Here is a 13,949-nt window from a genome sequence, read left to right on the forward strand (position 1 = left end):
GTTAGGTTAAAGGGAGAGAAAAAGGCAGAGCATAGAAATAAAACAGGACCCAACACTTTTAGGAGTTCTCAGCAAGGGAATACAGGCAGTATACACTGTAGAGCCAAAGTTCATAGGCCAGGCCCACTTTAAATGGAGCAAAGCGAAATGTGCTCAGGATCACACGGTTTAAAATGCACTAAAAGTCTTTGCAGAATGTTCAAAAGAGGTTGGGGTGATTCAAGAAGTTAAGGTTAGAAGGTCTGGGGCCACCCAGTTGGAAAGCCAAGAATTTAAGGGTCACCTTGGGCAAACCGAAGAAAGGGAGGCCAGGCAGAACACAGTACCTTAAAGGGAGAGGAAGCTCCAGCGGTAGCAGTTCCTGGCAGTGGTTGCAGTTCGTTGTTTCGACCAGGGGAAGAGAGAATCTCGTCGAGGAGGAAATGTGGAGTCGATGCACTGCACAGGGATGAAATCAGCCACGGAGTTTGTCGGTAAAAGGTGCGTTCCTTTTATTCGCGGTTAAAGTGGTGAAGCTTGGCTATCCGGCCGCCGGGGTGCTTGGCATGGGCGATTCGACCAAGAGACGTCTTTGGAAGGGGAAAGGGGTGAACTGGTTGGTCCCACCAGCTCAAAGGAAGAAGACTCGTTCAGCAGAAGATCTCCTGTCGTTGGGAAAGTGGTGAGTTTGTTGCAGCAGGGCTCCACCGGTGGTGTCGTCGTTGCAGATGGCTCAGCTTCTTCCCTCTTCGGATCCTCAGGTCCTGTGGCGACTTCTGAAGTTCCAGTCCCAAAGGCCCTGCTTTTATGCAGAAAAACCCCCATTCAACAGCCTAGCTGTCACTCAAAGATGCTAAGTGGTGAGCCGGGCGGCACACCACCGGGCCAATCAGAATAGAGTGCAACTCAGGTTGCTAAGGTTACGAAGTCTAGGGTGCCAATTCCCCTCCCCACACATCCTGTGGAACCCAGACAGAGTGGCACCATTTGGAGGGCTTCTGTGGAGAAGCCCGCCAAAAAGTGGAACAAAGGACTCAACCTTGGTTAGAGTTACAGAGACGGACAGGAACGCCATTTTAGAAAGCGTTCTGGCAAAAGGGTGCTGTGTAACACACATAAAAAACGGATGATACCCTATGGAGTAAAAGACCCCATAGCCCATAAGCACACAAAGAGTCAAAGACATACCTCAAATCATGCCTAGGGGTGGGAGGAAAAGAGTCTCACTCTTAGCAGGAGGAGGGGAAAAGAAAAAAAAAAAAAAAAAAAAAAAAAAAAAAAAAAAAAAAAAATCGAGCAAAGCTGCTGGGGGACTCACTAGGTTTGGGGAAATTAGCCTTATAAGAGAATTCTCCCTAACAGGGAGATCGGACAGCTGAGGGACAAAGGGAGGGACAGGATTATGGGAGCATGGGGGATAGTGGAAGTTCCAGTCAGACAATGAACAGCATGGCATGAATGAGTTCTGTACATGGCATGTAGATACAAATAATACAGATCCGTTGCAGTGTAACGGATGCGAAAGCCTTGCCTATCTCCACAGCGTCGACATGCTCCTGGGAAACCAACGATGTTGCGAGTTCCCTGCAGAAATTGGTCTGAATTGTTTTATATAAAAAGAGAGCAAATGCAACAGCAAAAGAACCATGCTGCAGAGGCCCATGGCGACTTCTCTCAGAACCCACACACTAGCAGGTGTAAAGTTGCACAGAACAGCTAAGTCCTTTCTGCAAGGACATTGTAGCTCTACCAGAGTGAAGCTGCGAGTGGACCTATTTTTTGGACTTGTGGAACTCTGAAAGTGGCTTTAGACGGAAGTGCGTGCAGAAAAAGTTCAATAATGCACTGTTCAGTAAAGGAAAGTACCTGGAGCAAACAACTTCTACTGCTGCCATGGAGGAGCCTAGTCTTGCTCGTGATCTTTAGCAGTCCAGCAAAAGAGCTGCGACCCTTGGAGTAGAGGGACCATCAATTGCCGACGTCTGCTTGGTGCCCTGCCAAAGGAAACCTTCAGAAGTGCCCTGGAACCGTCCTGTGGCTGACCAGCTTCGATTTTGAGCTATCGTGCTGCCGGCATCACTTTTCTGAGTTTCGGCCTGAAACTTGGGGGATCTTCAGCTGGCCCTACGAGACCAAAATCTACAAAATGTCGGCTTCCTAGCACCAAAGGAGCCAGAGATAGGAGGGAAAGTCCGACTGCGGCAGTTGAGTCCCTTTGCGTTGCCGTGCCGAGGTGACCACCGTCCGAAATAACTTACCGGACCCGAGTCCAGTCCTGAGAGGGGTCCTGCATCAGGTTTTGCTGCATTCTTCCACAGAGAGTCCTTGCAACAGTGAAAGACACCAACCAGAGATCAGCTAGAACCTGCAACCCCTGCAAATCGAGGACTGCGACTTTTGGTGGAAATAGCTACCTCAGACCCTCTTCCTTTGTCCTGCCAAGTCTTGGGAAGAATCGAAGTATGGAGGTAAGTTGCAGAGCTTCTTACATACCCCTATACTCCCATTATACGTCAATGGGCTTATAATAAACCTTTATTGTAACACTTTTGGCTTTGCTGCTGCTTGCTTGCGCAAGACTTCTGAAAGATGAGGCTACTACTGTTAGCTAGTTTAACTTGTACTCGAACCACAAGAACCTTTCAATCGACCCCAGAGACCCAACCTGCATGTTTTCCTGCTTCAAAGATTCAGTGGCACTTTTACCTGAACTAATGGGCAAAAGGCCCCAGACAACTTGGGGCTGGACAATTTTAGTTACGGATCATTCTCTGTGGACATTGAGTGCATAATACTAATCTTACCTTTCCAGGAGTTTGAGATATGTATTAAGCCTATAATAAGTGAATGTATATATGTATCTGTTTTTATAAGGGTTGTGTGATAACTCTACTTGCCAGTAGTCATTTTTCTGTAGTGTGTTTTGGCCAATAAATAATTGTATACATCCTGTCTAAGTGTCATTTGTGATTCCCATTGTGTGACCTCATTGTGGACACTTTACAAGCTCACCGCCTCTGAAGATCTTAGCCTAGACCGCCTGTCACTGCTACCCAAAATGTTTTGGCTACAGCTCCCCAGAGTTGTCCCTGTCACAATAGAGGTTGGCCTTCTATACATCTGTCCAAAAGGCTAGAGTATAGAAAATCAGTCCTAACAATTCGCTATGACAGAAACGTGGCTGTAAGCAACATCAGGTCCCCCAGAACTACTCGATCGTTCACAAAGACAGAATGAACACAAGAGTGGGTAGAGTGGCTATAATTGCCAAAAACTCTAGAGACATTAGAGAAATTAGCAATCATGACTTCCATTCAGGAGAATTATTGTCCATCAAATGGTCCACTTATCACACCACCTCTATAACACTACACCTGGTATATTGTCTACCTGGTTCCATACTATCGTTTGAGGATGATATTGGCCACCTTCTGTCTGGAGAGACTAAGCCATCCTCCAGAACTATCCTCTTGGGCGTCATAAACCTGGCCTGTAATGACACCTCAGACACCAACGCCCTGGCCCTAGCAACTGACATCGAAGCCCTCGGCTTAATACAACGCATTACCAAACCTACACAAAGCAAAGGCTCTAGATTAGACTGGTTGACCTAAATTGCAATGTCACAATTCTCTCCAATGAGCCTAGCCCCTGGTCAGATCACAATATCATTATTTTCAATATCTCGATCTGCAACTAAATCCAGATCCACCCTAAGCTCATGCCCTCACCCTAACCATACATTCCAAGAACATTACCACTTGAGGCATCTTACCCTGACACTTAACGACTGCCAAGACACTGAAGCCGATCCATACAAAATGGTGGACACCTATAATCTGTCTTACTTCACGCCATAGACATGGTCGCGCCACTGGGCAAATGTAAGGCCACCCACCTCAACACATGGTTCACTCCAGTCCTCAAAGTGCTACGCTTAACCAACGAGCAGCAGAAACTGCATGGAGGAAGGACTATACACACTCAAATAAGTCTCACTTTTCCTCCCTCTCCAAAGTCTACAAACAGGCAACACACCAAGAAAAAAGTACTAACTACAATGACCGGATCCACAAAGCCAACTCCTCTACTCGTGAACTATTCACAATACTACGAGAATTTCCAATTCCCCTTCCCGACAACTGCACCAAAGATGCCCTCTGGTGCCCAAACATACAAAATCCTCTACTTGATAAAATAGCCTGCCCCCAAAAGAAAATCGCTCTAAAAAGATGTTTGTCTCTACCTAAGACCTCGCCCGATCCCAGAATCTCTACACCCCAAAACAACATTCTCCCCTTCAATCTCAAACCCATCTCAGAAACTGAGCTAATCAAAATGATAAAATGTCTAAAACCCTCTAAATGCCAAGGGGACATCTGCTCCGCTACTGTAATCAAATACGGTGCTGAAGAACTCGCTCCATTCATCACTTCGCTCATCAATTCCTCTTTCGCCTCCAAATCAGTTCCAGCCAACCTGAAAGATGCATGGGTTTGACCGGTTTTAAAAAAAAACACTTCACCCTAACATACCCCAACTACCGCCCCATCACCACTGTGCCAACGCCTTAAAATTCTGGACAGAGCTGCCTATTTACAACTTACTTGGAGACCAACAAACTCTTGGGTCTTCATCAAGACAGATTCCAGCCGGGACATGGGACGGAATCTGCGCTTCTCAACCTAAAGAATCGACTGGAAGAATCAAAGACACGGGCAAACGTGCCCTCCTTCTCCTACTAGATCTCTCAGCTAAGTTTGATTTGGTTGATCACCAAATCCTCTGCCAACAACTGTCATCAACAGCACACTTTTCTCCGAAAGCAATGGACTGGATCTTATCCTTCCTCTCTAACAGATCGATGAGTGTTTTCCCCCTCTTGCCTTGGCCCACCTGTGTCGTACCGCAGGGCTGTTTTGTTTCGCCCACATTGTACAATATTTTCACAAATCCCCTCCTTGATCTTCTTGACGCCAAGGGTATCTTATACACAAACTATGCAGGCGACACCCAGATACTTCTACGCATCTGAGGAGACTATAGCTCCGACTCCAAATTACTGGGAGGCATTTACCAAACCATCCAAGCATGGATGACAAGTCATTCACTATGCCTTAATGATGAGAAGATCAAGCTACTCCTAGTTGGCTCACATACCCTGTTAAATAAACTTGATGGAACCTACAAATCATTCATCATCGATTGCCACTCCATCCCAGTCTCACAACAAGTCAAAAGCCTCTGGGTATACCTTGACTGAAATCTTTCATTGTCAAAGCAGGTAAATGCTATTGCATCTTCTACTGCCTACACCACAGCGCTAAATAATGCCTGCAGACCTTTCCTTTCCGAGGCCAGTTGCACCACCATTGCCAGAGCTCTTATCAGCTCCAGACTTGACTATTGCAACTCCTTTGCTGGTACCAGCGCCCGCAACATTAACAAGTTGCAGATCATACAGAATAACGCCATGAACTTACCTAAAAAAAAGACAATCTCTCTGCCAGAAAGGTGGTGCACTGGCTGCCCATCCACAAACACATACCTTTCACAACACAATCCGCCGAGATACCTGTCCAGCAAATGTTTTCATCACGCAATCAACAAGACCTACTTGTTTAGTCTACACACATCACCTCTGCGTCCCAAGATTCAAACTGAAAAGATCAGGAGGTCACAGTTTCCATGTCTTTGCGGCACAGAACTGGAATGCCCTACTGCAATCTTTTAAGAGCAGAACACTCATATTGGGCTTTCCGCAAGCACCTGAAAACCTGGCTCTTTACCTCAGACTTGCAACTTACATATGATATGGCATTTATAATGCGCCTATACTCAAGTGTATCAAGGCGCGACGAGGCAAGGGAGGGGGAAGAAAGGGAGGACAGACAACGATCCTACTAAACCAGGTGTAATTCAGATCGCACAAGTGCAGGGGGGTTAGGGAGGTGCCGCACAACCCCTCTGAAGCCAACCACCACTGTGTTCTCTTACCCAAACACCTGCATCACCAAACTGGCACTATTTATACCAATGTACAAGTGTATGTATCCCCTAAAAGCGGTTTCTAGTATCTACGGAAATGTATGCACCCTGCGCCAGCACCTTGATGCCCCCGGGCTTAAAATAAATAAATGTTTTGCCCCATGAGGTCACCATCTAATCCACACTAATCGTATTTGACCCCCTCGTGTCCCACTTTAATTCGTGATATGAGATGTTGCTCCATGGTGTCCATCACAGTTTCTGCAAGAATGTTATTTTCCCACCTGACCTCCCACTATGGCACATTCTATAGTCTGATTCTGCTCCTGGTTGTCCCACAGTACTTTTGAGTGAATTGGTTTGTTTACCTTAAGTGTTCCTCCACAATGATTTTGCCCTCTCTGATGTCCCACCCAGGTTCTAACTTTGGTGTGCCATTTGTGCATGGTGTCCCACAGTATCTCTGCCATGAGTGTTATGCGGGTTCCTTGTTGTCTCACAGTAATTTGTGGCAAACGTATTCCCTAGAATTGAAACACACAAGATGCAGACAGCCCGCCACTTACAGACTTGATGAAAGTATCCCCTTGAACACAAACGAGGCTACTCTCTTGACACGGAACATCTAGAAACTAACAGCAAAGCTATCTTGCCTTTAAGCTGCTCGACCCACCAAGCAGAGATTCATTAGTGGAGATGTGCGCCAGGGCTGCGCTCTGGGACTAAGAAGAACATATCACAAATACATTAATACCAGAAGACACAATGAAAATTAAAATATTCACACACTAATACAGAATAGTGTGCACAGGCCACATGCTTCTCCATTTAGAGCTGGCTCATTATTATTCAGGAACCTGGTGTGCTGCTGCTGTTTTTTTTTAATACCTTTTCTTTAATAACAATGAGCAGAAAGGTGACCTGGCTATGTGCTCGTACGGACCATGCACTCATACTACCCCATTCAGTGGGCATGACATTAACACAGCAGGGAAAGACAGCAACCAGGGCCAAAGGCAGCTAACTCGTTAAATAGCCAGTACATGAGTATGTGGTTCAGGGTTCGAAATTGCCTGGAGCTATTTAGCTTAAAACCAGCAGCTACAAGGAGCTACTTTTGACTCCTGTGGCAACTGTTGCCGTACAAACCTAGCTATGTATTATTAATTGTGTATGTTTGGTAATGTATATAAAGGAGAATAGAGAACACACTTAAGGGACTTATAGACCATACTGAACAATATAAAATGGACAAAAAGTTAAGAGTTTGCATCTTGTGCAAAGTTAGATTTGCTGCACACTATGTACTAGCTCCTGGTTCCCCAGAGTTAGCTTCTGACTAACTGGTTATTCCTGATAGCCACAAACTGCTTTTTGCTCCTGGTCAACAAATCCCAATTTCAATCCCTGTGGTACAGAGCTCGCTCGATTTCCCATTCCATCTGCGAGTATGTGGAAATTTCAATTCAGGCCTACAAGACCCAGAATTCAAAAGACAAAGCAGGGCTGTCATGTTCAAATGTTTATGCGGATTAACTAAATTCTGCACACTTCACCCCTGATATGATATATAGCGCTTATACATAATGTGTTCCAAAAGCGCTTCAAGGCAAGGGAGGGAACAAGGGAAAAAACAATGACCTTCTTACAGGCCATGAACAGTAAGGATGTGAAATTAACTATCGTACTCGGCCTGACGACATTTCAGATAGTGCAAGATAAGGAATGGAGGGGAGAGTGGGAAGGAAATGGAAACAGATAGGCGACTACCGTACTAAGCCTAACAACATTTCTGGTAGAGCCGGAAAAAAAACAAGAGGTGAGGGATAGGGGTGCAGAAAGGTAGGGGAGGAACAAAACAAGCGACTATCATATTAGGCCTGACGACATTTCAGATAGTGCTGGAGAGGGTGTGGGGAGGAGAAATCCAGTAAGGGGAGGGAGGAGGAGATAGACGAGGTTGCTATCATATTAGGTGCAGGGACAATTCTGATAGAGTAAGTGCATAGAAGAAAGTAAGGGGAGGAGTTAGGAAAAGGGAGCAGAGGAGAGAACAGAAAACAGTCAAAAAGAGTGGAGATGCAAGTGGGGGGCGCAAATACAATTGCATACGTCAGTAACACATAATGTTGCAAGCCAGGATACAAGATGAAGATGGCAACAGCATGATTCAGAGCTACCATGAGTACAAGATGCAAAAGAAGTTCAGCATCCCTCTAACTTGCTGTTGCTTACAGGCCCTGAAACCAGGTTTTCCACAAGAGAAGGCAGGCGTTTTTCTGCCAAAGAGCTGTGCTGGAACTCTCCCTCTCTCTCTCTACACTGGAGCCTTGCCCAATTTGTTGTGTTTTCATGAAGCATTTAAAACCTTGCTCCTTTGTTTAACTCGCATATACAGTTCATTCTGCTAGTGTCTCCATGGTGGGCCTGCTATAAATCTCAGATGCTCAAAGCAAACCATCAGATAAGAGCATCTGCAGTGTTGTTGTGAAGCCCCTCTCCCCAGGAGTGCAGTGGGTGGTGGACACGTGGCAGTGGTGCTCTGGAGAATGGGTCCTGGCATGTATTGCCTACCCATGCATCCCTGTAACACAGCAGGGCTTCCTGGTCTATAGAACCCCAGGTCATGAGACACAATATACCATAGCCCTGAGCATTTATTCTGCGTCAGATGCATTCTGGGAGTTGTAGTCTTGGGCCACTCTATGGGACTGGAGTAAGGGGTCAGCAGTGGGTCTAGAGATAACTGTACTGCCCCGCCCCGGCCCCTCGCTCACCATCTGGGTGGGGATGGAGTTGATCAGCCTCCTGATGGTCTCCATGGCGCTTTACCGGCGGGGAGGATGGAACCTGCTGTCACCGCTCCCCACTACACTACGACTACGTGCACCAACCAAAGAGCCGCCGGAAACACGTCACAGCGAGCAATGGACGCAGAAAGAAGACTACAGACAGGCAGCAACTGGGAAGACGGCGCCCATTTTAGAGTGGCTATCGGAAAGACTAGACTGGCGAGTGGCCATGAGAAGAACGGAACACAGCGGCCATCTTGGACTAGTGCTTTTCCGGGCTGTGAGTTGACGCTCAGCAGCGCCTCGGACTCTAGAGGAAGCCCAGAACGAGTGGCCGATGCGCTGAGGAAGCAGGCGAACGCCGCGGCCATCTTGGACTAGTGCTCTGCCAATCTGTGAGCTGACGCTCAGCAGCGCCTCGGGAGGACTGGAGAGGAAGCCCAGAACGAGTGGCCGGTGCGCTGAGGAAGCAGGCGAACGCCGCGGCCATCTTGGACTAGTGCTCTGCCAATCTGTGAGCTGACGCTCAGCAGCGCCTCGCGAGGTCACTTGACCCAGAGCTCATAGAGACACTCGGTTTATCGCCAGGGGGAGGCTCAGCTACCGCAGACACCGAGTGACCCCGGCACCGCCCAGGAATGAGCGTTGGGCCGGCACTCCGGGACAGGCATTCCCTTGGCCACCCATGCTCAAGACCCCACCGTGGGAATCAGGCTCTGCACTAGACACCCCGGCCGCTCTCCAATGCTTGCCTGCTGTGTTGGCATTTGGCTGCTGCCTGCTGGTGCTGGGGAGGTAGTGAGCACCAGCTGCTGCCGCTAGCCAAGTGGCAGGGGACTAACTGCTGCAACGTGGGGAGCAGGGGCTGCTGGTAAGCTGCTGCCAGAGGAGACTGTGTGAGTGAGCTTCTGCATGAGAATGCACTGAGAGTGAGCTGCTGCTGCAGGAGGGACAGTGTCAGTCAGCTGCTGGTGCAGGAGGATGCACTGTGAGTGAGTTGCTGGTGCTGCAGGAGGATGCACTGTGAGTGAGTTGCTGGTGCTGCAGGAGGATGCACTGTGAGTGAGTTGCTGGTGCTGCAGGAGGATGCACTGTGAGTGAGCTGCTGGTGCTGCAGGAGGATGCACTGTGAGTGAGTTGCTGGTGCTGCAGGAGGATGCACTGTGAGTGAGCTGCTGGTGTTGCAGGAGGAGGCAGTGCCAGTCAGCTGTTGCAGGAGGAGGCAGTGCCAGTCAGCTGCTGCAGGAGGAGGCAGTGCCAGTCAGCTGCTGGTGCTGCAGGAGGAGGCAGTGCCAGTCCGACGCTGCTGCTGCAGGAGGAGGCAGTGCCAGTCAGCTGCTGCTGCAGGAGGAGGCAGTGCCAGTCTGCTGCTGCAGGAGGAGGCAGTGCCAGTCTGCTGCTGCTGCAGGAGGAGGCAGTGCCAGTCAGCTGCTGCTGCTGCAGGAGGAGGCAGTGCCAGTCAGCTGCTGCTGCTGCAGGAGGAGGCAGTGCCAGTCAGCTGCTGCTGCTGCTGCAGGAGGAGGCAGTGCCAGTCCGATGCTGGTGCTGCAGGAGGAGGCAGTGTCAGCCAGCTGCTGCTGCAGGAGGAGGCAGTGCCAGTCAGCTGCTGATGCGGGAGGAGGCAGTGCTAGTCAGCTGCTGATGCGGGAGGAGGCAGTGCCAGTCAGCTGCTGCTGCTGCAGGAGGAGGCAGTGCCAGTCTGCTGCTGCTGCAGGAGGAGGCAGTGCCAGTCCGCTGCTGCTGCTGCAGGAGGAGGCAGTGCCACACAGCTGCTGCTGCTGCAGGAGGAGGCAGTGCCAGTCAGCTGCTGCTGCTGCTGCAGGAGGAGGCACTGTGAGTGAGCTGCTTCTGCAGGAGGAGGGAGTGTCAGCTGGTGCAGGAGGAACAGTGTCAATGAGCTGTTTCTACAGGGAAGGCAGTTTCAGTTAGCTGTTGCTGCAGGAGGAGGCAGTGTGCGTGAGGTGCTGCAGGTAGGGACAGTGTCGGTGAGCTGCTGCTGCAGGTAGGAACGTGTCAGTGAGCTACTGTTGCAGGAAGTGACAGTGTTAGCTGTTCCTGCAGGATGAGGCAGTGTCTGAGCTGTTGCAGGAGGGTACAGTGTGGATGAGGTGCTGCTTTTTGAGGAGGAATCGTGAGTGAGCTGCAGGAGTAGGCATTGTCGGTGAACTGCAGCTGCAGGAGGAGGCAGTGTGGATGGGGTGCTGCTTTTTGAGGAGGAATCGTGAGTGAGCTGCAGGAGTAGGCATTGTCAGTGAACTGCTGCTGCAGGAGGAGGCAGTTTGGATGGGGTGCAGCTTCTTGAGGAGGCATTGTGAGTATGCTGTTGCAGGAGAAAGGGCGAGCTGCTGAGGCAGGGCGGGCGAACTGCTACAGGAGGTAGGGTGTGCGGGTGAGCTCCTGCTGCCGCAAGGGGCATTGCGGGCAAGCTGCTCCTGCAGGAGGCAGTGCGTGTTAGGAAAGATTTCATTTTATATGTAATTTTCCCTCCAGTTGTACGCCTCCAAACTTTTTGCTGCTGTTTAAACACCTTAGTCTGACTTTGCCAGGAGAGCACAGCCTTCTGCTGCACTCATGGGCTTTCGCTCACTTTTTATGGGGAAACTGACATGCCCTTAAGACAGTCAGTGCTGGGAGACTGTGTTTTTCTTAGTCCTTGTCAGTATCTCTGGATTTGCGGGCATTCCCAGAGTATGTGGTAGAAGCTACCTTCCTTGTGTAGGCACCGTAGGCAGTTGGGGTCAGTTGCCCTGTTCCAGCGGTAGAGTGATACTCGTGGGTAGTATACCCTGTGTAGGACTTTTACTTGGATCAGACGGAGTCTGGCTGAGATCGCAGATTCACGTGGGTACATTGGTACTGCAACCCATTCTTCTGGTTGTATTGGGCCAATGTCCGCTTCCCATCTGAGTTTCAGGTTGCATAATTCGGGTGTGGCGAAAGAGGATATGGCGCTGTACATAGTGGAGGTAACCTTAGCCGATACCCGGTCTATCACTATGTTCCTCTCTATTGGGGTGCAGTCTGGAATGTTGGATAATAGGTGGAGGTGTGTGCGTAGCGCATGCGACAGTTGGAGGTAGTGGTAGTATTCTGTATTGGGGAGATCGAAGTGATTAGCCAGGTCTTCGAGAGTCAGTATTTCACCATCTGCGAATACGTTGCTAATCTTGCTTATGCCCCTGGAAATCCACTCAGGCCATGCTGGTAGCTTGTCTAGCTCAGGTAAGTTGGCGTTGCTCCATAGAGGTTGTATTGGCGTGATCTTCCCAGTCCAGCCTATTTGTTTGTGGGAATCATGCCATACCGATGTGATGTGTGTTGTCATCGTGTGAGGGGATGAGGTTTCCGTTTTTGATAGACATTCTAGTGGGGAAATGTCTTGCATTGCTGCGATCTTTGCTTGGATGTGGGGTAGTTCATTGTTCCCATGTAACACATCATTGATTACTGCCATTTGTCAAGCCCAATAATAAGTTTGTAGGTGCGGCAGGCCGATACCACCCACCCATGAGGAGGGCTGGAGTGTTTGTAGCTCTATCCATGCCTGTCCCCCTCCCCATAGACGTGTTCTGACCATGTTATCAATTTTATGGAATTCAAGGGTCGGTATGTGAAGTGGGGCATTCTGGAGGCCATATAGAAAGCGTGGGAGAGCTAACATTTTGAAGAGTGCAGCGCGTCCTAGCAGTGTCAGTGGGAGTAGTGCCCAGTGTCGGAAGTCTTTGCTGAATCGTTCCGTAATCGGGTGTAGGTTCTTCGTTATGTATTGTATTCGCTCTCCACTCTTGCTTCTCCACTCTTCTTACTCTCTGTTCTCTCCTCCTTTCCCTTCTCCCTTTTCCTATCTCATCCCCTTACTTTCTTCTATACACTTACTCTTATCAGAATTGTCCCTGGACCAAATATGATAGCAACCTTGTCTTTTCCTCAACCCTCCCATTACTGTTTTTTTCCTCCCCACACCCCTTCCAGCACTATAGGAAATGTCGTCAGGCCTTGTACGATAGTTAATTTCACACCCTTACTGTTCATGGCCTGTAAGAATGTCATTGTATTCTCCCTTTTTCCCTCCTTTGCCTTGAAATGCTTTGAAACACATTGTGTATAGGCACTATATAAATAAACGATCATATCCTATCCTTGTGAAAGATCCGCTGTGATATGAATTCCTAGGTAGCGGAATTGTTGTAGTCCGACCTGGTACGGGCAGTTTGGTGGTATGCATTGACCTGCTCCCTTGAGCGGAAAAGGATGGACTTACACCCATTCATCCTCAGTCCACTAAAGGACCGGTATTTTTGAAGTAGTCTCGTGATCTCAGGGCATGAGTGGAGCGGGTCCCCTAAGTACAGTAAAAGGTTGTCCGCATATAGGGAGACTTTGTCTTTCGTGCCTCCCTGCCAGCGAAAACCTCTCCACGATGTCGTGTGCCGCAGAAGTATTGCTAGGGGTTCGATGATTAATGCAAACAATAGTGAGGACAGAAAGCATCCTTGTCTTGTTCCCTTGTGCAATTGGAAGGCGCGTGATGGCCAACCATTCACCCTGACCTCTTCTTCGGGGGAGTCCTATAGGAGTCGGACCCACCCAATGAAGGTTTCCCCGAATCCCATTCGCTGCATGACTTCCCACAGGGCTTCCCAGAAGACCGAGTCAAAGGCCTTCTCAAAATCGATGGCCAGGAGTGCTAGGGGGTGTTGAAGGGTGGAGGCTCTTTCCAATGCCAGGTGGAGTCTGCGGAGGTTCATGCGCATGGATCTTTGCGGCATGAAACCACACTGGTCAGGATGTATCAGTGAGGGAATGACTCCCTGTAATCGATTTGCAAGGACTTTAGCTAGGTTTTTTGTTTCACCATTTATTAGAGAAATAGGCCTGTGCGAATTACATTCGTTCGGGGGTTTGCCTGGTTTGGGAATGACAATAATGGTGGCCCTTCAGAGGTCAGGTGACGGGGTCCCCTTACTCTTGTGGTGTAGGAACATTTGAAGGAGGTGCGTAGCCAATGTATTCCCCCCCCCTATCTTTTTCCATACATCGATTGTGAAGCCGTTGGGTCCCAGCGTTTTCCCTGCATGCAGTTGCGAGATAGCTGTTGTGATCTCGTCTTCTGTAATGTCTCCATCAAGGAGTGTTTTCTGTGTCGTGTCTGGTTGTGGCAGTGTGATCCCATCAAGCACTGTTGTGTTG

General features: G+C 49.1%; 2 protein-coding genes across 4 annotated transcripts in view; one reads left to right on the plus strand and one right to left on the minus strand.

Annotated features, from left to right (window-relative positions):
• SPCS1 (signal peptidase complex subunit 1) overlaps positions 1 to 8,969 on the minus strand; it is a 52,719-nt gene extending 43,750 nt beyond the window's left edge. The window contains exon 1 of the mRNA XM_069643170.1: positions 8,745 to 8,969. Within this exon, the coding sequence (XP_069499271.1) occupies positions 8,745 to 8,789 (45 nt within the window). The 5' untranslated portion in view covers positions 8,790 to 8,969. The remainder of the gene's footprint in view (positions 1 to 8,744) is intronic.
• A 513-nt stretch (positions 8,970 to 9,482) lies between these two features.
• The window catches only part of GLT8D1 (glycosyltransferase 8 domain containing 1), a 112,613-nt gene continuing 108,146 nt past the window's right edge, over positions 9,483 to 13,949 (plus strand). The window contains exon 1 of one of the 3 annotated variants that reach the window (XM_069643167.1): positions 9,483 to 9,630. The gene's annotated coding sequence lies outside the window, so the exon portion shown is untranslated. Of the gene's footprint in view, positions 9,656 to 13,949 lie in introns of all 3 variants that reach the window. The other 2 variants (XM_069643169.1, XM_069643168.1) reach the window with 2 other exon arrangements.

This window comes from Ambystoma mexicanum, chromosome 2p (assembly GCF_040938575.1).
Source record: "Ambystoma mexicanum isolate Mex_15411 chromosome 2p, UKY_AmexF1_1, whole genome shotgun sequence".
Classification (NCBI taxonomy): Eukaryota; Metazoa; Chordata; class Amphibia; order Caudata; family Ambystomatidae; genus Ambystoma; species Ambystoma mexicanum.